Below are 23,494 nucleotides of genomic sequence, written 5' to 3'. Positions count from 1 at the left end.
ATTTCTACTATTATCCAGTGACCTGTGGAGCCTGGTAGAGGCTAGGACCTGCTATGTATCAGTATGAAAAGAACTTTGCAAGCCTGCAGTCCGTTATGTATGGAATACATAAATGAGACAAATTTGCGTTGAAATGATACTTCGGTGTGTCTTTCTTGCTACTATAAATAGTTAATTACTGACCTACCATTCTTTCCTCAGAGTTTCTAAGCCCCCCTCTCTCTCTTCCCCCAATTTATCTTTCTCTCTATTTCTTTCTTTCTCTCAAGCTGCGCGTGCTAATATGGCTGGGAATGTGTGTCTCAGTGCATTATTAGAGTATAATGTATATGTCTCTCCTCTCTCTCTCGCGCGCGCTTTCTGTGTGTGTGTGTGTGTGTGTTTGTGTGTACGTCACCGTTTCTCTGTGTTGTGCAGTGTCTCTCTCTCTCTGTGTGTGTGTGTGTGTGTGTGTGTGTGTGTGTGTGTGTGTTTGTGTGTACGTCACCGTTTCTCTGTGTTGTGTTGTATGTGTGTGTGGTGTTTGGGTTTCTATGTATGTCTACATGTGGCTTCCTTTGTCGTGTCTTTCTATATGTGTTTGCCAAGAGTCCGTAACCAAATCCCAAAAATGGAAGACGTATAGTTTCAGTCTACGTGACCTCTGTAGCGTAAGGCCGATATCACTCAAATCTGAAACCCAGACGATGCTTAGTAGCTAAAGTGAAGTTTCACTAAATCCCATCAGGATACATTCTCCCGGCAAAATTTCAAAATATGGGTAGGCAACTCAGAAAATGATTGACAGTGGTACGCACTGCGACACCGGAAAGCTCCATCCGGGAAACTATTACCGTTATAAACCGTTGTCCATTTGAAAATTCAAACGAGAGTACTTCAACCTTGCCGGAGGTAGTTGGGCCTAATGGGCTACACGTCGTGACGTTTCGACCAGCAGAAGGCGACAAGAAGAGACAACGATTTATGTTTGAACATAAAACCGAGCGGAGCTTTTGGCCATCTTTTAAACTCCCGACTGAAAAGCTTTTTCGGCAAGTGGCGGCTTGAAATGTAGAATCTGCATTGGTTGAATACTTTGGTGTTCAGTGACGCTAGCTCGTACTTGCCATTGCGAAGATTAGGACTAGTATGTCTTCGACGAAAAGTTTGGAATTTTGTCGGAAGCACGTGCCATGACTTACAAACTATTTGTGTTTGTGTCTAGTATAGAGGAATGCAGCTGCATACGAATCTTTTGTGCATTTACAAATCATATCTGAAGCTAAAATCCTTTTTTAAAAACAATTCGAGGGGGAAACAACTGATTTTCTAGAGCATTTGTTTTTATTTTTTTGGCCGTATCGAGTCAAAACACACTTCCAATTCTCCAAGAACATGTATTATATTACACCACTTCTGCCTCGCTGGTACTATGTACAAGCGGAGGTTCGGCTACGGCTATTTTGTACGTGACTGTTTTCTTGCGTTTTTGTGGGGCTTTCTATTTCATGCCGTTTTCTTCATGCCCAAGACAAATACACACACCAATTGATCAAGTGTACAATGCCTTCGTTTTAACGATTTCTATACACTTCTAACATGATTCTGTGTTTCGTTCCTAGCTGATGAACGAACTGCGAAACCCCGGAGCGCCGGAGGAAGAGACCCGCCAAATGGAGGCTCAACAGGAGGAGCTTATCACGGGCATCTTCAACTCACTTGACATCGACCACGACGGCAAACTACAGCTCAAGGAGTTCGTCGAAGGAGTCCGTAGTAATCCCCAACTGTTCAAAATCCTATAAGACGTACGCGTTTGTTTGCGGTCACGTGGCTGTGACGTAAGTTATAATGTCCGCCATGTTGGTTGGTTAAACCTGGCAATTGAAATACTAGTAGACTATCGTGGCTGTCTATCCTAATTAGCAGTTCAACCAATGATATAAAGGCAATAAGCGGTTAAACCAATTGCAATGGCAAAGTGACAAATATTTGTGTTGCCTTTATTTTGCATTTCTACATTTTACAGAGGTGGGCGGGGCTGTGGGATCGCTGTATTTGAATATCGAAACGCATTTGCAGTTACGTAATCACTGCATACGTTCAAATGATTGATGCACAGCTAAGATTCAAGGTTTAACCAATCAACTGCATGGCGGCTGTGACGTCACGTGCAAGTACTTTACAGACCTTTCCATTGGTCAGGAAATTATGACATCATCCTCTTTCCGCTTAAACCAAGATGGCGGACAATTCACCTGAAATTACTTTATGTTTTAAAGTGACATTTGTAGGGCTAAGGCAAAAGATATGCACCCAATACTCTTGATCTTGTAGACTGAAATAGACCGTTCAAACTAGAAGTGAAGTGCATCTATCTTCTTCAGGTGTTTCAGGCAAGTTGAGTCGTTTCGTCTTACCGGAGATAATGTTGTCTTCCAGCATTTGCCTGCAGTCAAAAGATAAGGTCAGCAATCAGCATCTAGCACATCTGGCCGTGTACCTAAAAAAATACAAGTAGACGTACACAGCGGTTTAGGCACAGATTCACATATGACAGGCGTGTTTTACATGTATATGATCTATGTAAGTTTTGGAATTTTGTCATTTGAATTCTTGACATGCAAAGTCTTGGAAATAAAGATAATAATCTTGAAGTGTTTTTTGTACGTTGGTTTTAATACTTTTATGATACAGGCGCAGATAAATATGTGTGTACAGTTACGTAATTATGACATGCGTAACAGTACATACACGGAAGTCGACACAAGCAAAATCGCAAAAGCTGTAAGTTTTAATTTCCTATAGCTTGTAAATTTCACTTTTAATCACTTTCAAAAAGAGAGATTTGAGTCAGAAACGATTTTTTCCGTCACCATATATACCTGTATTGTTTACATGTTTAATACACAAAATCCATATAATATTTAGACATCATATTTCATGTAATAGCGCCTTGATTTTGCCAAGAATGTTAGCAAAACTTTATAATCATTATTAGTAATTTTAAAGGCAGCCCCTTCATCTCAACAGCAGCACTTCGTACCCTGTATTACTGTAGATGCAGAAGTGTTCGTGGTGGTTCTAATTTTGCGGCTTCGGTTGCAAATTTACCGCGAAAAAAAAACCACCGCGAAAAATTTTCCATGACAGTAAGAGACTACAGTGCATGGTGCTACCAAGAACTTACAACCACCGCGAACATGACATTTTCCAGCTACCGCAAAATTAAATCGACGCGAACTTAAATGCATTTACAGTATGTATAACGCCATCTTCCTCTCACACATGACATATATTCCGCTTGCTCTAAAGAATTTGATACTTTCTGCTCGACAGATAAATTCAACTACATTTTGGGAGGCGATACCCCTTACTGTGTACAAATAGGTAAATATATCAAAGAATGTTTATACCTTAGACAGTTAGACCCAATAGTGTTAATGATTCAACACGTTTACTATAGATATTCATATATGTAGGCAACGCATTTGTATACACTTTTCTGTTTATATGCAGTATATGAAGTTGAAATAGACCTTGCGAAAGTCGTTGTACTTTTGTTGTACTGGTTTGTCTTTCTGTCCACCCGAGTTAGAACTTCAATTGATGGTGTCCTGTATAGGGCGTTTAATGTGCACTCTCACCGCACTTGCGTCACTGCGGGGTTCGTTCACTGCGGCACTGTTTTGCTATTTTCTTCGTTTTTTTTACAATTCAAATATTGTTAAATACGTAAAAGTTGGACTTAGAAGACCACAAAATACACAAAAAGTAAGAAACTTCGTTCTTTATCTCTGAAATTCGTTGAGCATCATTCGAACCCCCGTAGTGACGCAAGCTTGACGCAAGTGCAGTGAGAGTGCACCTTTTGTATCAGTTTTCCAGCCCTGTTGTTTTGTAGGTAATGGCATGGGACAGCTTGCCATTCTGTGCTAGGATGGGCAGGAAAGATGTCAAAACAACACACCAGTACAACAATGCAGTGCTAATCTACAAAGCCCTATACAACAAATTTCCATCCTACAAGCGCCAGATGTTAAATTGTGTACTTCAGAGTTCAAAGCAAACGTACAACATGTATGGACAACCAGACAAGGCACAAGTAGTCAGCTGGTCGTCCCAAAATCTAAACGAGAGACCTTCAGAAGATCGATCGCCTACAGTGTACGTGGACTAAATGTCTGGAACGACCTACCACCAGACATTAGCCTGGGTACCATCCGGATAGTAGTTCGCTACAGTGTTTATTATGCAGTATATACAGGCGCTTCTCTGTTATTCCAGGTAGCAGAGGCGAATAAACATAGTAGGAACTACTACCCGGATGGTACTCAAGCTAAGCAAACACAAGTATGGCTCCAAATCTGACCTCTTTTGACTTTAAGAGACTCTTTGAAGTAAAAGCAATGACGAAAACGAAACGAAGGGATTTGAGGCATGTTTGTGTGTCCTTCTTTAAACGCCCAAAGTATGAAATAGTGACACAAATGTGCTAGTATGGAGAAGTAAATGTTTATATCGTACCGATTGTCTTATCCAGAATATTTCCAATTGTAATGCTCTAATTTCTAGAATTGCATTGGGTGCCTTTAAATGATGTATACGTAATCTGTATCTCTTTGATATTCTACCTGACCCTTATCTCAATGAAAAGCGACCTGTGTGACATTTTGGGCTTATCATAAATAAATAAAGGTTATAAGAGTTATTACTTATTAATAACTAAAATTAATACAGTACAGGGTCGGCGATTGACATTCGGCACTGACTGATCTGGCACACTGATATGTTTCAACAGTTACTATAAATTTAGGCATCGTACTGGTATAATAGTTACTATCATTACGTGATATATCAGAATAGTTTACACTCTTGGATCAGTATACCTCTGTAAAATAAATTCCGTTTGTGTTCATATTCATATGATTCTTCACTTAGTTTATCTCACAAGACTGCACCAAAAGCTGCCAAACATTGCGACAACTTTGCGAATTTGTGCCGATATTTGAAGCGATAAAGGGATTTGCATAGGCAGCATATCATAACATATATAGATTACGTCCAAATTTTGAATCACATTTTTTCTCATTTAGAGAAACATTAGCAACTTTAAGGCGGCAGTTTGCGAATACCTGGCGCAATTTGGCGCAAATAGGCGCAGGCCGGTGAGATACCCACTGTAGCCCTTTGGATGCCAAAGCAAAGTTACTATCGACCTTTGAAACTTCATAATATCTTTATATATCAGGTACATGCCCGAAAGCTACAAAGTAAAACAATAGTATAAGGAATTGTACGCTTAAAAGAGAAGTTTACAAACATGTAGCTTTAGGAAAGCTCCCCAACTATGACTACGTCATTCGGTAGTGGTTTGGGGACAAAGGCAAAATTTGGCCCCCTGTCTTTCGCAATGTTCTCAAGAAGGGTATCATCTTTTGGTCCACAAATCTGGTCAACTGACTGATCGCAATGTTCGGCCGAAAATGTTGCATTGGATAAGTTGTCATCCATTTGTACCCACAGATTCGACATTTCCGCTATCTTGGCTTGGATTTTCAGCCTTCCTTCGACAACATTCGACCTTTGGTCTTCGGTGCGGTCTTCAAGGTCTCGAAGTAGTTGGTCCTGTCGGACCAAGATGGCGGCGATCCAATTTTGAGTCTCCATCCGAATCTCGTCCGCAATCTTGAGCTTGTTTTCCTCCAGGTGTCGCAGCGAGGCGTCGATGTTTTTCTGGCGGTCGTGGAGGCCGAGAACGCCGTCCAGACATTTCTCGACGACCGGTCGGGCTTGGGTACGGACTTCTTCCGGGATGGGGGGAGGGTGTTGGTATGGGGTGATCTTGTGGCCACTGTGGTTGCGACTCCGAATTCGCTCGCTTGTCACAGGCACCTTGCACCGCTGGCAAAACAGATTACCATTCTCGGGTTCGATTCCCGATCCCGGTTGTTTACTACCTGGCTCGAGTCTCGTGAGTAGGTCCTCGATTGGCAAGTGCTCGGGGAGACCCTGGATGCCTTCGCGGGGAACGTGGACAGTCTTCCCGCACACCGGGCAAGGGAAGTCCGCTCTCTCGGCCTCGTGGTTGATCAGACACCGCCAACAGAAGCTGTGGCAGCACGGTAGAATTTTAGCGTCGGGAAACTCTTCAAAACAAATGCTACAGGACAGGGTGACGTGTGTGCGGTGACCTCTCGGTGAGACCGCCATGTTGGACTGTACTGAGAGATCGACTGACTGACCCTTCTTCCGTGTCATGGGATCCGGGAGGGGAGTTTCATTACACACGCATAGGGAGTTTGTGTCAAAGGGCACGTAAGTGACGTCATGGCATAGCATATAGAACTTTTGAAATGCTTTTGAAATTGTAACAGCTGCAGGAACAATGTACATATGTCAACTTGTGTATAATACTAAATAGTAGTAACGTTACAAGACATATATCACCAATATCTAACAAAAAAGATCTAAAGAACTAATCTACCGTATGAATATCAGTAGATATTAAACCAAGTTTAATGTCACAGCCTACTCACTAGCTGTGTCTGTCTAAAGAAAACAAACAAAAACACATACAGACATACTGTAAAACCGGAAATATTCGCGGTGGTTTTATGTTTGCAGATTTTGCGTTTACATCTTCACAGCAAGGACGTTATTATTTGTTTGTTCAGCCGATCAGTCCACGTTTCAATCGCAAACCTAAAACCACTGCGAACGCTCCTCTAGGCCCTATGCGAAATTAGTTCCTCGCAAATATTAGCTCTTTTACAATGGTAGAGGCTAAGTTTGGACCAAAGCAGAAGTAAAATGTACCTTCCCGGATCAAAGTTTGACACAGCCCACTTCACTCCCTACACACGCCCGCTACAGGTGTTTACAAAAGTACAAGCAACGCTTGAACAAACATATACCTGAAATGTAAACAGGACCCACGTATTCTTCTTCTTCCACATAACGTTTCGTGTTTAACTTCATTTGGTTGAAGGCTCCGACACGGATTGGGACGAGGGCCTTGTGGTTATAGACGCGGTGGTCGCTTTTTATTTTGTTCGTAATGAGAGAGAGTGAACTTTATTGCACGACATTTGTACATGGTACAATGTATGGCAACTACTACATGTATTACACAGACTGAGTACAAAATAGGTGTTTAGAATAAGACTTAACATCCTCATTAACGTAACAAGTAGGGATAAGACAAGTCTTTGATATAATGTTACAATCGAGTTGGGCTAGTTATGTTTGTGTGTGTGTGTGTGTGTGTGGGGGGGGGGGGGGGGTTCTGAGAGACGAGGAGCATAGACCCTCATGGACCCTCAAGGGCAGGGCGCTACCCCCGATCCGCCATCATGTAGGTGGGTGGCGATGAGTACTCTAGTAGTAATTCACATGTTGTTCAGAGCACTTTTGAATGCCTGAAGTGTTTTGGCTCTAACTATTGGTTCCGGTAGGCGGTTCCATTCCCTGACTGTGAAATATACCTTAAGATGGTAATCTACTCGTGAGAATGTGGGTGGTACGCTAATGTGTTTTCTGTACGTGACGGTTTGGACAAACCGTTCTTTACAAATGGCATTAGTGTTGATACTACACACCAATTCAGCTCAGTCTTGCGGATTTTTCTTGTTTTTAGGCCACACAAAGTAAATTTTATGGATATTAAATATTATAATTAGCGCTCTTTTTGGTTTATGCCTGATTCCACTGTATTACCTCCATGAAATATCATGAAGGTTACATTTCCACCAGCGTTTGTCTGTCTGTCTGTAAACAAGATAACTCAAGAACGGCTGGGCAGATTGGTTTCATGTTGGTAGTGTGTGATGAAAGCTGGAAATGATTATATTTTGGGCCACCTAGCGGCTTCCATTGGTATTGCAGCGTAACCCGGTTTTGCTACCTCATATTCTGAACAAGATATAGTCACGATTTTTGGGTGTTAGATAGCTCTTGTGCTCAGGAAATTAGTGTTATATAAATTATGTTAATGTTCATTTGCATAAAATTTACAAAAGCTCTAAATATTTCGTGGAGGTATGAGTTCGCCGAACTCTAGTTTCAGTACTAGTTTTCGTGGTAACATCTCGGTCGCGAATATGCCTTTCCAGTGTATTACTACATTTTTATACTGTTCTAAAGAAATGAAGCTTAATAAAATACAACCAAACACAACTCAAAGCACGCAACTTTGTTTTAATCCACAAGACACCAAACGCATCTATGCGTAAACACATTTAGTATAAAGCTTTTTGCTTTGCCGCTCATTATAAGAACAATGTATACAGAAAATAACTAGCCTTTCATACCAAAAATATCCAAAGTTAGATACACATATGCGACTTTCTAATCTTTCATATTTTACATAACAAATCAACTATACATCTGCAACAACTGACAACAAAATAATTTGACTGTCTCTAAGCCAAGTCAATGTTTCACAATAGGCAACATTCTGCTTTTCAGACGATCACCCAAGTCACATATTCTCTTACATTTGAATCAGGCCGTAGATATAAAACTATGGATTATAGAACAATACTAGAACAATACTATCTTATGCAACCAATGATCCTAGAACAATACTATCTTATGCAACCAATCAGGGTACGCATAACATGAATCTTAGGTACATTTCCTCAAAAGCTCATTCTGTATTAGCAACTGTGGTACAAGCAACTGTGGTACAAGCATGATCACCCTATTAGTATTAGGCAAGAAAACTTTAAGAAACCTATTGCGTTATATAGGGCGAGTTTATGACGTTGTAAATGATGGTTTAGATTGTTTTAATTGTGATGCTGTGCTTTTTGGTGTCGGTGACCACAAGGCGCCGCCCTTCGGGTTGGTAGGCAACTGCAGAAGGCGCCTCCAGTCCGTTTTCTTGGGTGACCAGACGACGCACTGCCTCGCCTTCTTGGTCGAACAAGGCCACACACCCACCGCCGGAGAAAGAAACGACATCACCAAGCGGAGTCACGCAGATACCTCGGGGGTCTTGGTACCTCTCGTCATTTTTGGGACAGTCGAACTTGGACCGGAATGATCCATCTGGACCGAAACGTTTGATGCAACGCAAGAAGCCGTCTGTGACGAGTACGTCGCCGTTCGGGGCAAGAGCGACGCCTAGCGGAATGTGCAGGTGGTTGTCACCTCGTTGGGCGGACCCGATCTCCATGGCAACGTTCCCTTCTGGATCGTGGACTGTGACGTGATGGTTCTCCATATCGGCGACGAACGCGCGTCCAGAGTTGTCCACAGCTATCCCGCACGGTATACTTACCACCCCCGCACCAAAACTTCTAATGTACTCTCCCAACGATGAAAACACGTTCACCACTTTCTGCTTCGAATCGGTGACGTAAACTTCGCCACTCACGGAACTTATCGCGAGACCTCGTGGGTCGCTGTCCTTTCCTTTCACCTTGGTGGAGAACTTTCTGCGAAACTTTCCTTCACTGTCGAACACTTGGATCCTCTTGTTCCGTCTGTCGATTATGAACATCTCGCCATTTTTTGAGCACGCCACGCCGTTGGGCTCGTTGAACTGTCCGTTGCGAGAGCCCTTTTCGCCAAACTGTACAAGCTCTTCTACCTCAACTTTAACTTTCTTGGGAGTGTCCTTTGGTGGCAAGGCGTCTTCCTCCTTTCTTCCACGTTTCTTTCCCCTCGTAGACGACGTCGCGGCTTCTGGCGTGGTCTTAGCTGGACTTTCACTAACTTTCACTTCTAACTTCTTCTTTACTTGGGTGTCATCTTCGCTTGATTTCTTGGTACCGCCTTTGGGTTTGGGCCTACTCTTAGCTTTAGGTGAAGGCCGGACACTTGGGGTAAGGGCTCGTCCGCTTTTGTGTACCTCACCCTCTTCTTTGTCTTGTTCCTCAAGCCACAGCTTACTCCTTGAATGAGGCGACAGGGCACTTTCTTTACTTGTACCAGCTCTGTCTTCCATCCTTACAGTCGTAGATGCCGTGCTAGAGCGCCACCTTGTGGTTCCCTCTCTCCCTACATCGTCGAACATGGACGTAGTCTGGGACCAAGTACCCCTCCCTGTGGCACCAGAGCTGGGTTCTCCCCTACCCGAGGATTGGTATCGCCCAGAATGCCGCTCCCTCATCTCTACGTCCCCGCCAATGTTGACCACAAGACTTCCAAGAAGATCCTCGCTCTCATACTCTGACGGAATAAACCTCAAGTCGACTTGGTAGGCGCGAGAAGTCGACCGTACCGTCTGCTGCGCTTGGCCCACCTTGTCAGACAGGTGCCCCATGGATTCGTATAGCCGTTCACGCCCCCTAGTGGAATACTCTCCATCCACCATTCTCCATCCCTCCGCTACCGCCCCAATCGCAGTTTGAATTTCCCGCCTTTCTTGCTCCAGGCCCAACCGTTCATGCCCCACCCTCCCCTCAAGCTCTTGCATGAGTTGTGCCTCTTTCCTTTGTATGCCGTCTATAGCCTTCCGTGCAGCTAGCTTGATCCCGTTTTCTATCCGCTCTCTACAGTCGTCAACTTGGCGGATGGTAGAGTCGATCCCACACTGAAGCCTGTGTAGTTCTTGCACATGTTCTTTGCTCTCTACAAGAAGAGATCTTGCATTTTCGGTGACAGTACCGCTTCCTGTTAGCCCGCCCATTTGGTGCCCACTGTGCCATGCCCCAACACACTGAACACAAATGGCCTCCACGCAAGTCTGACAGAAAATCGTCACCTTTTCTCCTTTGTGGACGGAGCAGTACTTCTGAGACTGTTTCTCCAAGTCGCGGTCGAATTTTTCCAGGAGGTCATCCACGAGGAAGTGGGCGCTGAGGCCGCGGACTCCCTGCGGTGGTAGGCGCACCACAACACCGCAGATCGGACAGGAGAGATCCGCTTTTCGGTCGGCACACTTGACGAGACATCGCCAACAGAAGGAATGGGCACACGGAAGGATTTTATGCGGTCCCGAAGCGTCAAAACAGCTACTGCAAGACAGAGCCGCCATCTTGATATATTTTTTCTGTATGGGTGAAGTTCATAGACCACATTTTCGGGGATTAACCATTCGACAACCTGAAACTAACGGGAGTGGGTGTCTGTGGACACAGAATGCAAAATCAGTGACATTTCGTCAATGAAAAACAATTAATGGATCATATCATAACGTTACATGTATTATCTAAAAGCTATTTAACTTAACTATCATTGAAACAATTGTAGCGAAGACTTCAGCTTTGTCCCCGATTGCGTATAACATGTGGCAAAGCGTTGACACGCCCACCACATATTTCTGTGGGAACGTATGACTTGCGCATGCAAAATGTCATGCAATAACAGGCGATGTGATACTGATAGAGTTATACTGTAAAAGGAAAAAAAAAAAGTTTGCTGGGAAAAGGGAGTAGGAAAGAAAAAGACCAAAGAGGTTAGCATACCTCGAAAACCGCGGACATAAAACTATCGCGAACATTTTCCCTTTTACGGTAGTGCAAGCAAAAACTCATTGGCAGTTGCAGGTAATAACGTTAATGGAAAGAAACTAAATTTTCTAAACTTTTAGTTGTATAGTAAAAGTCAGGAATTCAATAGTTTTCCAAAGAATAGTTTTGCAAAGATTTTATAAATTATTTTGATATAAAAAAAAAAATAAATAATAAAACCAGACCAGTGGGATTGTAAGATACACTATTTGAGCTCAAAAAAATTCCTCATACATGTAAATCATTCAAGTCTTAAACAGACAATAAACGCTAATTTTTATAAACTCTTTGCACGCGCAAGAAAACGGAACTACTATCATCACTTTTTTCATCACAATAGTCTTATTATATACTATCCTAACCGTTATCACCTACTTGTTTCGGTATAAATGTATTTGTCATTGATCATCATCATGTTATGTGAACCCGACCCACCACTACCATAGGAATTTTTTTTCAAGTTGACCTAGCACCTCTACAGGAAAATGGTACACTCCATCATAGAGCAAAGGTTAAAGTTCGCCTCCACTTTGCTGCACAGAAGTGTCCTGTAAACATCGTCATAATTTACTGTCGCATATTTTTGCCCAAATCCCGTGACAGCTCGACCTGACGACTGGAAATCAAAGCTTCTTCTATAGGGAAAAGATGGCAAGTATGTGAGACAAAATGGCGGGTCCCGAAAAGGACTTACAGCAGCAAATAGTCGATGATCTCCTGACCTGCGGCATATGTTTAGAAACCTTCGACTCCAAGTTGAAGAAGCCAAAAAGTCTTCCGTCATGTCGGCATATCTTCTGCATGGAGTGTTTGACAAAACATGTCGCTACGGAACAGAGGAGGCGGGGGCAAGGAGGATGGACTACGTTCGAGTGCCCGACTTGTCGGAAGAAGGTGAACCTGTCGCCGAAGGGTGTGGAGGGACTGCCCGATGACAGGACTGTTCTAGGTTTGACGGACAAAGTTCTCAACAAGGGAGCTGTTAAACTAACAACGAAGGGCGGTGAGAAATACAGAAAGGTGTGTGGGAACTTTGATGCATTACTTCACATAAAGGCTTAGCCCATTGTCGATTGGGCCTAGAAAAAATGTGTTGTGTTTCCTGTTTCTATCCTGAAATGAAATAAAATTATGGTCAGTCTTTTTTTTTCTAAAGGTCTAACGGTGTCTCGAATATTGAGCACACACTTTTAGTTGTCAAAATTGAACAGGTGTTTCAAGTTGTCGCCAAGGTTAGGCTGCATACTTTTTGTTGTTGTTTTGTTATTGCATGGATAAAAGCAGCCCCGACGTCCGAATGGAGTATTTTCGAGTATACATAAAGGTACTAACAAACAAACAAACAATAAATCGGAAGAAGGACCTCAAATACAGCGAGGTTCAAGGTGCTACAATTCTAGGAAGGATGCAAAACTACATTCATTGTTTTTGTGGCAGACAGTGGCCTGGGGGTTTACGCAAAATTACTTGGGGAAAAGGGAAGAAAACTTTTTTGAATTTATCCGGTTCAAGATGTGTTGTAGAGTTGTTAATAAGGTTTTACTTTCTTGAGTTTTTCCATTATACGCTTCAGTCCCATAGCTGTGTCCGAGAATTGCAATAGCCCCCAATCAGGGGTGCATATTTTGATTTGTGTGTGTGATTTAGCATATGGTACTTGTATTCATCTTACAATGTCTCACAGGATGGTATCAGCCTGCAAGTAGTTGACAACTGCCCAAAGCACCCGCGGGAAAATCTGCGTATGTTCTGTAACCGGTGTGCCATGCCCGTGTGCGCCGAGTGTGTGGAGAATGAACATGATGGACATAGCACGTCTGGTACGTACGGCAATCTGGAAACATTCGTGGTGGTTTGACTTTTGGGGCTGTTTTTGAATAATGACACTTTGAATATACTGTAAATATGTTTGTTTCCTAAGCATAACTACAGTAAGGCAACACTGATTTTATTTTATGGATAACATCTGCAATCGCATTACGTTTGGCAAGTTCTCAAGAAAAAAATAAAATCGCTTCCTCCAAGGCTCCACACAAGTCTGGAACTTGCCGACTCATACTGCTGCAAAAGGCCAGCTTGTGCCACGACTTCAAGTACCAGAGTTACCAAGCTAGGATTGATGTGTTCAAAAATTCGCATGTTCCCAGAACTATCGTAGAGTGGAACTGGTTATCACCAAGCACAGTAGGGGCATCTTCTCTGGATAGTTTTAAAGAACGCTTGCAGATAGATGTGCAGAAGTTAGGTGCGACGGATCGTTCAGTGTAATATAACCAGCTGCTGCCGCGCCGCGTGCCTGCGAAGCTGGTGTGTTACGCCGAACGGCGGTTATACCGGCTATATAGATACAGATACAGACAACTTATGTAAAACTTGTTATGTACTGCTAATTTTGTCAATCTGCCCTTGAGAGTATTCCCAATTTTTACAAAGAAAATTGTCATCTTGTGTCACGTTTCTTACTTCAGGAATTAAGAAAGTTGCAGGCCTGTCCAAGGAGAATTTGAACCCCCTTCTCAGCGAGGGCAAGTGGAAGACGGAAGAACTAGGCGGACACCTTAAGGGACTACAGTACGCCGAAGAACGTCTTCAAGCCAGCAGAGAAGCTGCAACAGCCGACGTGCAGAATCTGGGAAGAACACTCAAGTCTGAGATAGACTCAATAGTTGCTAACATCTTAGGTGTAATAGAAGGTCGCTATCAAAATCAGCTTCAAATATTAACCAGAGAGAAAGATTCTGCTTCTGGAAAACTAAAGGAACTCAGTCAGATCTGTTCAGGCGTAGAAGCAGAACTAAAAAACAGCACCCATTCAAGAATTGTAGAGAAAGAGCAAGAAATGGGTGATAAGTTGAAGCAAGTTGTGTCTGAAGATGTTCCAGTGTCTCAGGATGTTCTTACCTTGGGATTTAAGGCAAGTAGGACGGAACTCAGTGATCTGTTGTTTGGGGAGGTAACGGAAACCGTTGAGAGAGTAGATAGAGAGTCCTTTACGAATCGCATACTATCGCAGGTAGGTGGGAATGGTATTATATTAAACCCTGGAGGAGTAACAACATGGGAAGATGAGGTTTATATTGTAGATAGGGGGAACAAACAGATACATGTGTTTGACTACCATGGCAATAGCAGGCGTAGTTTCTCTACGGATGTCTTTGGGAACGGTTCCGAGCCGCAAGACGTCTGTGTGACCATTTTTGAGAACGAGAGCAGAGTTCTCGTCACGGATAAGCGCGAACAGGGCCTACGAATCTTTGACAAGTACGGCACATTCATAGACAGGGTGGGGAATGTCTGTATGGGCCCGATGGGACTTACTGTGAGTAAACAAAATCAGGCACTTATTGTTGTTGACGAAGACACCAACTGTGTCCGCATTGGGCTGCCATGCCCGGCACTGGGTTGTCTTGGCCCTTCAGCTAACTATTCCCACTCTTTCAATCACCCCTTTGGTATCACAACAAGCCTAAAAGGTAAAATCTTCATTTCTGATTGCCAGAATCACTGCATTAAAGTTCTGAGCTCACAGGGGGCGCACCTGCACACATTTGGATCAGAAGGTGGAGGGGAGGGCCAGTTGCGGCATCCGTTAGGTGTGCATTGTGATGATCAAGGTAGGATTCTCGTAGCTGATTCGGGAAACAGAAGAGTGGAAGTTTTCAGCGAGGAAGGGGAGTTTGTAGCACACGTGGTAACGGCAGAGGATGGCTTGGGTTGTCCGGTTGGGGTTGCACTGTTACAGGAGCGAAACACGTTGGTCGTAACGGATGCTATAACCCACAAACTTCTCTTTTTAAGATACAGCTGAAATGATTTTCTTGAGTATGCTTGTATGAAGTAATCCCAGTATAGATTTCAATGTGCAAGGGTAGGTCTTTGTGTAACTTACTGCTTTTGATTTATTCCAGGTAAGAAGTATAATTTATTATGATTATGGTTGACTATCATGAATGAAACATTATATCTTTAAATAAGATAGACTTAAGTGTCAAAATATGTCAAGTGCCATTTGAACTTTGATTCTACTGTGAAATCATAGAAATTATGGTATTGTACAATTCATGTGCCATTTTACATGCAGAATATCTGATGTTATGTTCATGAATAAGTTATTGATACTCTCAACTACTTACATATATACAACATCCTCTCAGTATTTTAATATGTAATTAATGGTCTGTGATTTCGAACTTAATTATTTCCAATACATTACACCACAGTAATTATTACAGTTTGAAACCAACGATTGACGACTTCATATACCTAAATACACACGATGATATTGTAGAGGAACTATAATGATGATGATGATAAGTTCAGGAACTATATGATAATATTGTTTATGTCATACCTGTGACGCGAAAATGTTCGATACGGGTGTTCCGGACCGGATGATAACTTTCCGTATGGCCCGGGCTTATCACACGGGCTCCATTTGAATAAATCGAACTGTTTCGAGTAGGCCGATTACGGCGCCATCGAAAGTTGGAATACCTGATTCGGACGTTGGAACATTACTGTTGCAACGCTTTTTTTTCGAGGGCAACAAATTTGTTCACCTTCTGGCGCATTTTGCATCAAAACAGTGGTTTTCTCAGGTATGACATAAAGCGCGGTCCCAGCCTTCGGGCAATCCGACCCGCGGTCGGGCTGATACCTTGGATGATATGGAATACACTGTGTTGTATACTATATTTAGGAACTATGATGATGATGATACTGTTTAGGAACTAAAGTATAATGGATGGTTCAAATTGTGACTTATATGAAAAAAAAATGTTATAGGTAGTCTATAGTAGTCAAGATTATGCTAGCCTGGATACCATACCCCAATCTCAAAAATATCTTTTGTGTTGGGGTCTGGCAGGATGGCTGTAGAAATGTTCTCGAAGGCCCTTGCTCAGAGGGAGGAGAACCTAAGATTTATGACCACTCTCCCCACAGGTAGCCAGCTACAACACACTACAGTTGGTCAGCAGGCTATCACAGTAGCGAATCAGGTACTAAGTGGCCACTGTTATGGATTCAAAAAATACAGTTGGGGGTCTTTAACCAATCATGGTAGGGGTGTAGTACCTCCTGCTGATCCTGCTGCTGTTCTATTGGTGGGGTTTTTTGCCCACTATAAGGTGCAAAATTGAGAAGAGTTCCTATCCCATCTGGCCAGACCCCTGCACGATAGATACTTGAGATCGGGCTGGGGTTTGGTAACCAGGCTAAAATTATGCATGTAGACAGGTTAGGATAAAAATGTACTGGTCTTCACACAACTGGCAAACTTACTCGATTCAAGGAAAATACAGAATATTTACCCCAGAGAATCATCTTAGTGTGTGTGTGTGTGTGCAAGTCTTTTTTTCACTGGCAAAATTACATGAACAGGATTTGAAATTCATGAAAAAATCGTATGATATGTACATCATCTCACAGTAGTAGATGACATGCCTTCATTGTCTCATATGGAATCTCAATTGTTGTTTCCGGGCTGGAGGCTATCAATACATCAACATATATGTCATACAATTAAAAAGGAGCCAAGTGTTTGTAATAAAAAGCCATTTATTCTTGTATTCTTCCGACACAACATATAATTTTAATTGATAATCATATGGCTGGATGCTAATACCTTCTTACACTTCTACATTAAGTGACCAAGGTCTACATGTACAATGCCCCACGAAAATTTCTACCCTTTCTTCCTCGACTTGCAAAAATTTTTGAAGATCTATCAGCACATATGCCCGAAATTTGGTAAAATTAAAATCGTACCGATACATTTAAGGAATAGCATAATTAGTATTTACACATAAAGGCTGGATCTATGTCTATCAAAATGCTTCGTAAAATGGCACAATTGGATCTCTTAAAAAAGGGTGCAGGTGGTGATAGCACGTATGAATATTATATTGTATACATAACAGTAAAATATTTACTGTACAAAAAGTGCTACTCAACATAGACTCGACTTTTCTGGCAGTTAAAATTTCTCAAAATAGTTTCGTCCAATGTCCACGAGATTGCAAATTAGATATGGTAAGAAAATAAAAATGACAGTTAACGTTAATGTTGCCCACCTTTATAGCTGCTGCAATGTTTTTGTCTGTCTTTTTCTTGCATTTTGGCTGTTATAAGTCAGCCCATACATGTACACAGGAGGCTTGCTAAACGTATGGCGATAGAATTCCATTTCCATCATGCTTTTTTCTGATACAGGTACATACTTAGTATGTAAGATGCAACTTCATTGGTCAACAACTCCTTACCCTTACTCCTAGTCTGGAAGAAGCAGTTCCATTGGTCAACATGTTCCTACCATGTTGGTTGTCCAACGTGGGGGAGGGGGGCAGCTTATGTGTAAAATTCGTTCATAATTTGAGATATGGTGGAATAAAAAGAGTTCACATGAAACAATATTCTAATGAGAGATGGCAATTATTGTTACACAAGCCTTTACAATCATCTAATTGTTTCTTTTCGTTCATGCTTTTCTGAATTTTTATATACCTTTCAATGCACATATAGGTCTGAATCCTGTATTCTAAAAGATTTTTCCCATAACAATGTATACCATCTCTTTTTGCAAAGTTACAATCTTAGTACCCTGTCCCGTATAATAAGCTGACAAAGCGTAGCCTTGCAAAGAAAATCATGATATTGTTGATAAAATTCTGTACAATAGACAATAATACATTTTCAACTTGCTGTTTAAGTCAGAAGTGTAACTCGAAAAAAATATTGCAAGACTGACTGATATGAACAAAAAAATACACAGGATAAATCTCTACGTTAAAATGTACATAAAAGTTCTATGTTACTGACAATATGCGAAACAGATAGTTCTTTATTAATTCTTCAGTACCTGCTATAAATTTTGAATGTATTTCGTTGCAGGCTATTCTAATAACATAAGTTGCATTAACTTGCATACCATTACCATCAGACACTTAAAAAATTTGAGCCCTAAAAGACGAACCTATATCAATTTGTCTACTTATGAATTTTGTGCTGATACAGTTTTGCATTATCAGTGAGGATCTAGACTCATTTCCAATTGGAAAATTGTCATACTAGATTACGAGTGCAAGGAAACGTACTGAAGTAATGGCAATAGAAGTTGAGCAAGGTCATAGAAAACTAATATTCACATGTTACTTCATTATGTCAATTCTTGGTTTGATCAAGGAAGAAAGACATACACCATATTACTGAGTCTTGGACAAAACTTTTTTACAAATTATAATATGTGAGATTCAGGATTATAAGGAGCAAAATCATTCCAGAAAAGATATAATCTTACAAATGCAAATATTTTGATAGCCTGATCTTGACTGCCAATCACAATTAGCAGTTCAACCAATGAGAATATGGCAATTTGTGGTTTAACCAATGAGACAGCAGCTATGGGATTGTTCTTTTGTTGTGTATGAAGCTTTCTGAAAAGGTTTGAAACACCCAGACAAAGCTCTTCACTTGTAAAGGTTGTAATTTCCGATGGGGTCCACTTTTAATTCTTCAATATGTACCTGCACAATGTATTGTTTGGTAACAATTTAGAAGAAAGGGAAACATTTAAATCTCTGTGGAAAGAGAGACTTACTCTAGATCTTAAAACAGGCAAAACTCAAATTGTGAAGTCATCATTTGTTGGAAGCTAATATGAAATTTGACACACACAGAACATGCCTTGTAAACCCTGCAGTGTGTGCCTTACATGCAAGGGGGCACCGTTTGAAGTTCAACAATGTATCAGAAGCTGTCTGACTTGTGCCATGCTATTTCAAGGACTAATAGGATACAGACCCTGGGATTGGTCCTTCATTTCCCTTCAAATTAGATATGAATGATTCACAAGCTCTTTATATTCAATTGTTGATGAAAAGTTGAATTAGAGAAAGTCCACAATTCACCATCCCATTCTTGCTTGATAACCTGGTAGGTGTGTACATGTATAAGCTTCCACCTAAAAAACATTGTACAAAGTAGAAACTGTTAAACTAAAAACCATTCTCCCTTCCATTAAGCATTGAAGAAGCTAGATTAAAAGCTTGTGTGTCTTTGTGGCAAATCTATGGCAAAATTGGCTTTCTGGCTCATATATTAATAAAGCAGCGATGTACCATTCTCATTTCAAACTACGGCTTCTAAAGGTTCTGAAACTGAAAAAAAGACCCTTGAAAACTGCACCTATCAACACTTTCCCTCCTTGCATGATCTGCACTTCTTTCAAACTTGTATATTCTCACAACTTCTTGTTTACGAGAGTTTCTTGAATTTCACTTCTTCACCAGCCTGAGAGAGAGAGTAACACTGCCTATGCTTTCGAAAGTCTTCAACATTGTGCCCTGTTTTTCTCTTCATTTCTAGGCTATATTTCATAGTTTATTTGTAGTGTATACTTGGATGATTCTGTTATTGTACATTGCATTTGCAGGGCTCACTAGTTGTAAAATGGTGACTCTATAGGTGTTGTTGTTTCCCCTTTTTTGTCCTTCAGGTCACTGCATGTGATGTTTTGTTCCCTTATAATATGATATATAACAGTGAGTTAAAAGTAAAGCAGCACTGCTTAAAACTTGTCCTATTCTTTGTAACCGACCAAATACCTTCTTCTTCTTCTCTTCTTGTGGGAAACAATTCTCAAACCATTATAGCCACAAGTACATCCAGAAAATAAATAGTTGTACTGTTTATCGTTTATAACTGCCCTTCTCTCTGTCCCTTTCTTCTTTAACTTCATTCTCGTTCATCCTCGTTTGTTTTCTTCTTTCCATTCCCGTCTTCCGTGAAGTTTTGGCTGACCGTAGAGGCCCTTATGCCACCATCTGTCTGTATGGACCCTGCATTTTCAGAAACTGGGGAACAGGAAAAAATATTCAACACTAAGTTCACCTTTATATGTGGGGTAACCTATATCCGTTGTTTTTAAAAACAAGGTATTTAGAGACATCGAGTTGATGAATGGAGGTTTCAAACTGTCATAAGTTGAAACACTACATTGAAACCACCACCCGTTGACTTGTATCCCTAAAAACACTATTTTCTTAAACAACAGATATAGGTTACACCACGGATAAAGGTGAACTACTGGTAGCGTTCCTTTTGAGGAAATCACCTTGCTACATTGGTATAAAAAGAACAGAGGAAATAGGGGACTTGAAATATCAGCAGTTCTAAGCTCTGATTGGTTCATGACAGAAGAACACACCAACAAAAACAATATGTTTTCCCATAAAGAACATATATTATATCACATTTGGCTTTTGCTAATTAACATATTACTTAGAAAAAGAATAACAACAACTAGTCTAACCTGGATGACAAGGGATGGTCCACCGCTGACTATCTCTGGGGGCAGCTGACTGAGGGGACAGTTCTCGATGCTCATGATCTGGAGGTTACCACACAGGGCCAGCTCGAAGGGCAGGCTGTGCAGGTTGGTGTTGTCGTTCAGGTACAGCTGCTCAAGGTTCTCCAATGTACCTGAGAACATAGGAATTCACATCAACATAAGGGGTGGGTACCGGTACAGAAAATTCAAGTACAGGCATGGTACAGGTCCAGAGGATCCCAGACCTGAACCTGAACCAAATGATCTGTGAAAACATGTGAATGGGCGATGCCTAAAACAATTACTATGGTTTACTTCTTCGACACAAAGGATTCTGTTTGGTGGAGTATCTGACGTCCATTGGCATTTTCAAATATCATCTTCAATAGTTAACAATATCAACTGCCTCAGACTGCTTTTAACTTTTAGAGCAAGTTTGACTGTAGAAACTCCACCACTTTGCTCCTGTTATTTTCTTAGACTTGTAAGCCCCTAAACACTTGAACGCCTGTCGGTAAAATCTGTTAATTTTTTATTTGGTCCAAGATCGTAGAGTGGAATTTGTTATCACCAAGTACAGTAGGGGCATCTTCTCTGGGTTGTTTTGAAGAACGCTTGCAGATAGATGTGCAAAAGTCAGGTGTAACGAGTCGTTTGGTGTAATACAACCAGCTGCTGCTGCGCCGCATGCCTGTGAAGCTGGTGTGTTACGCTGAAGGGCGGTTATACCGGCTATATAGATACAGATACAGAAGATCTGGTCCAATGATTTTTTTTAGGTCAGTTTTTTCTGAACCAGTCTAACAAGAAAAAACAGTCCTACAGAAAAAAAACAACACCCCTAATCAACATCATACTGTAAAACCTGTCTGATTAGCAACCACTCAAGGGACAGAGCAAAAATGGTTGCTGAGGACAGATGGTTGCTCCCACATTGAGTTATCATTTTTTGTAGCCAAACGACATTGACCAATCAGAGACCCCCATCTTAAAATTGATTCTTATGCTGTGACATCATTGGTCAGGCAACAAGTGGTACCACTGGTTTGTACCAGTTACACTGTGGGGGGTATCATTTTGTCAGTTTCTACATTGTATGTATTCGCTAAACAAAATTAGCCATTGAATACGTAGGTTAGGTTGATGATAGATAGATAGATAGATAGATGGATGTATCAACTGTTAAATAATCTTTTATGATCACTTGACTTAATTTGTATCTTGCACAATAGATTACAAAAATGTCATCTATAAGGGCTAATTAGAGGTTTTAGTATAACATTAACAAGGATCCCATTTTTTAGGGTAAAGTGATGAAAATACATTATATTTCTATATTTCTTATGAAAAATAAAATAGAAATAAAGTTCCATTTCTAAATGCTTGTTGAACTTGTTATTGAAAAAGACCAATTGTTACAAAGTCTACTCTGTCACAAAGACTGATAACTTCTGTCTATTGGAATAGGAACTTGTGTGTCAACACCGAACAAATAAAGGAAGAACTTTGATCCAGCCATAACAATGGGCTAGATTGGGAAGTAACCTTACGGGTGGACAACTTGCTGACAAGTGAGTTACAGAGCACAATTATCAGTTCCAGTGTTTGCCTATAGAGCTTTGATGGAGTTAAAATAGCTCAGAGGATTGCATAATTGCAGTTTGGTTGCAAAATTAGGTACAAATAACTACCTGTGTTTGCATTTAAGGACAAATTGCGTAATGCATAACAAAAACAATACGTTGTGCAACTTAAGGTGATATACAACAGCGATAAAAGCACGAAATTTGGCATAATGGCATAATGAAAACGTAGTCTTAACATCAGGGGTTATGCCAAAAACATGTCTCTTGGCCACGCTTGCTAGGGAACAAGTTTACCCATTAAAAGCAAAAACCTATGCTAAAAAAAATCATCCTTCAAAAACATACTTTCCTTTGGTATCTAATTTTTTGTATATTGTGTTTGTAGCATATTTGTCTGTGAGGCTCGGAAAGTCACATGATGTACAATTCCCACATCTATTGTACAACTTTGATAATTCAAAATCAATCAAAAACTTGCTTTTTATACAAAACGATGAAAAAACAATAAATGAATTTAGGCAATTATGAAACTATTAAAACATGTAGGGTTGGAGATATTTCATTTGAGCTTTCAGGGCTCGAAATTCATTTTTGGGATTAGGTGCAAAAATTTTGGGTGCACCACTTAAGTTTAAGTAATAACCTAATAATAAAACCTAATTTCAAGCTATCAAATTCTTAAAGTACTATGACAGACATTTTTATCTTTCTAACACTTAGATGTCAAGAATATGATGTATACTAGTATACTTTATATCTTTAAATACATAAACCTAAGAAAATATTTGGGTGTACCCTGTGCACCCACAGAAAATAACTGGGTGCACAGCTCCAATTTCGGGTGCACCCAGTATTTCGAGCCCTGGCTTTAAACAAGAGGATGATTACAAAATGATTTACATACTGTAGGTGTGGGAAGTCGTTTGGAAATTAATTGCGCATGCTTTCAAATTATGTTCCAGACAGGCACTGGCTGGCAGATTTATATTCAATATTTCCCCATAGCGCATGCGCTGCTTTCAATCTTTTACATAAGCAGCAAGTTAAAACAACCACCAGTCATGTGTAATGTTATGCAAATTTTGGAGGTGATAATTAACATTTCAAAGACTTTAAACTTTGCTTATGGTCATGCATCG

At 40.9% G+C, this 23,494-nt stretch overlaps 5 protein-coding genes across 6 annotated transcripts in view; 2 read left to right on the top strand and 3 right to left on the bottom strand.

The window, feature by feature from the left end:
- LOC118403635 (neurocalcin homolog) overlaps positions 1–1,923 on the top strand; it is an 8,600-nt gene extending 6,677 nt beyond the window's left edge. Inside the window, exon 2 of the mRNA XM_035802411.1 lies at positions 1,602–1,923. Within this exon, the coding sequence (XP_035658304.1) occupies positions 1,602–1,784 (183 nt within the window). The 3' untranslated portion in view covers positions 1,785–1,923. The remainder of the gene's footprint in view (positions 1–1,601) is intronic.
- A 3,387-nt stretch (positions 1,924–5,310) lies between these two features.
- LOC118403524 (tripartite motif-containing protein 2-like) lies at positions 5,311–6,192 on the bottom strand. The gene has a single exon (XM_035802256.1). It carries the CDS (start codon positions 6,190–6,192, stop codon positions 5,311–5,313), a length of 882 nt encoding a protein of 293 aa, XP_035658149.1.
- A 2,569-nt stretch (positions 6,193–8,761) lies between these two features.
- LOC118403523 (tripartite motif-containing protein 3-like) lies at positions 8,762–10,966 on the bottom strand. Its single transcript, XM_035802254.1, has one exon. It carries the CDS (start codon positions 10,964–10,966, stop codon positions 8,762–8,764), a length of 2,205 nt encoding a protein of 734 aa, XP_035658147.1.
- A 991-nt stretch (positions 10,967–11,957) lies between these two features.
- Positions 11,958–15,538, top strand: LOC118403633 (tripartite motif-containing protein 2-like). The gene is made up of 3 exons (XM_035802408.1): positions 11,958–12,461; positions 13,126–13,261; positions 13,910–15,538. The coding sequence occupies exons 1-3, from the start codon at positions 12,111–12,113 to the stop codon at positions 15,247–15,249; spliced, it is 1,827 nt and encodes a 608-aa protein (XP_035658301.1). The 5' UTR covers positions 11,958–12,110; the 3' UTR covers positions 15,250–15,538.
- Positions 15,539–16,982: 1,444 nt separating this feature from the next.
- Positions 16,983–23,494, bottom strand: part of LOC118403634 (leucine-rich repeat protein SHOC-2-like) — a 60,980-nt gene continuing 54,468 nt past the window's right edge. For both annotated transcript variants that reach the window (XM_035802409.1, XM_035802410.1), the window contains exons 14-15: positions 20,752–20,921; positions 16,983–20,293 (exon numbers count right to left, since the gene is read on the bottom strand). In XM_035802409.1, the coding sequence (XP_035658302.1) occupies positions 20,252–20,293; positions 20,752–20,921 (212 nt within the window). In that variant the 3' untranslated portion in view covers positions 16,983–20,251. The remainder of the gene's footprint in view (positions 20,294–20,751; positions 20,922–23,494) is intronic.

Source organism: Branchiostoma floridae, chromosome 16 (genome assembly GCF_000003815.2).
Source record: "Branchiostoma floridae strain S238N-H82 chromosome 16, Bfl_VNyyK, whole genome shotgun sequence".
NCBI classification, from domain to species: domain Eukaryota; kingdom Metazoa; phylum Chordata; class Leptocardii; order Amphioxiformes; family Branchiostomatidae; genus Branchiostoma; species Branchiostoma floridae.
Note: the sequence above shows the minus strand (reverse complement) of the source record. Positions and strands in the feature narration are given on the sequence as shown.

Excerpts from the sequence above, each read along its gene's own strand:
- LOC118403524 (XM_035802256.1), bottom strand. The coding sequence starts at position 6,192 with ATGGCGGTCTCACCGAGAGGTCACCGCACACACGTCACCCTGTCCTGT.
- LOC118403523 (XM_035802254.1), bottom strand. The coding sequence starts at position 10,966 with ATGGCGGCTCTGTCTTGCAGTAGCTGTTTTGACGCTTCGGGACCGCAT.
- LOC118403633 (XM_035802408.1), top strand. The coding sequence starts at position 12,111 with ATGGCGGGTCCCGAAAAGGACTTACAGCAGCAAATAGTCGATGATCTC. Across the intron at positions 12,462-13,125 it reads GCGGTGAGAAATACAGAAAG|GATGGTATCAGCCTGCAAGT; the intron begins GTGTGTGGGAAC and ends AATGTCTCACAG. Across the intron at positions 13,262-13,909 it reads TGATGGACATAGCACGTCTG|GAATTAAGAAAGTTGCAGGC; the intron begins GTACGTACGGCA and ends TTCTTACTTCAG.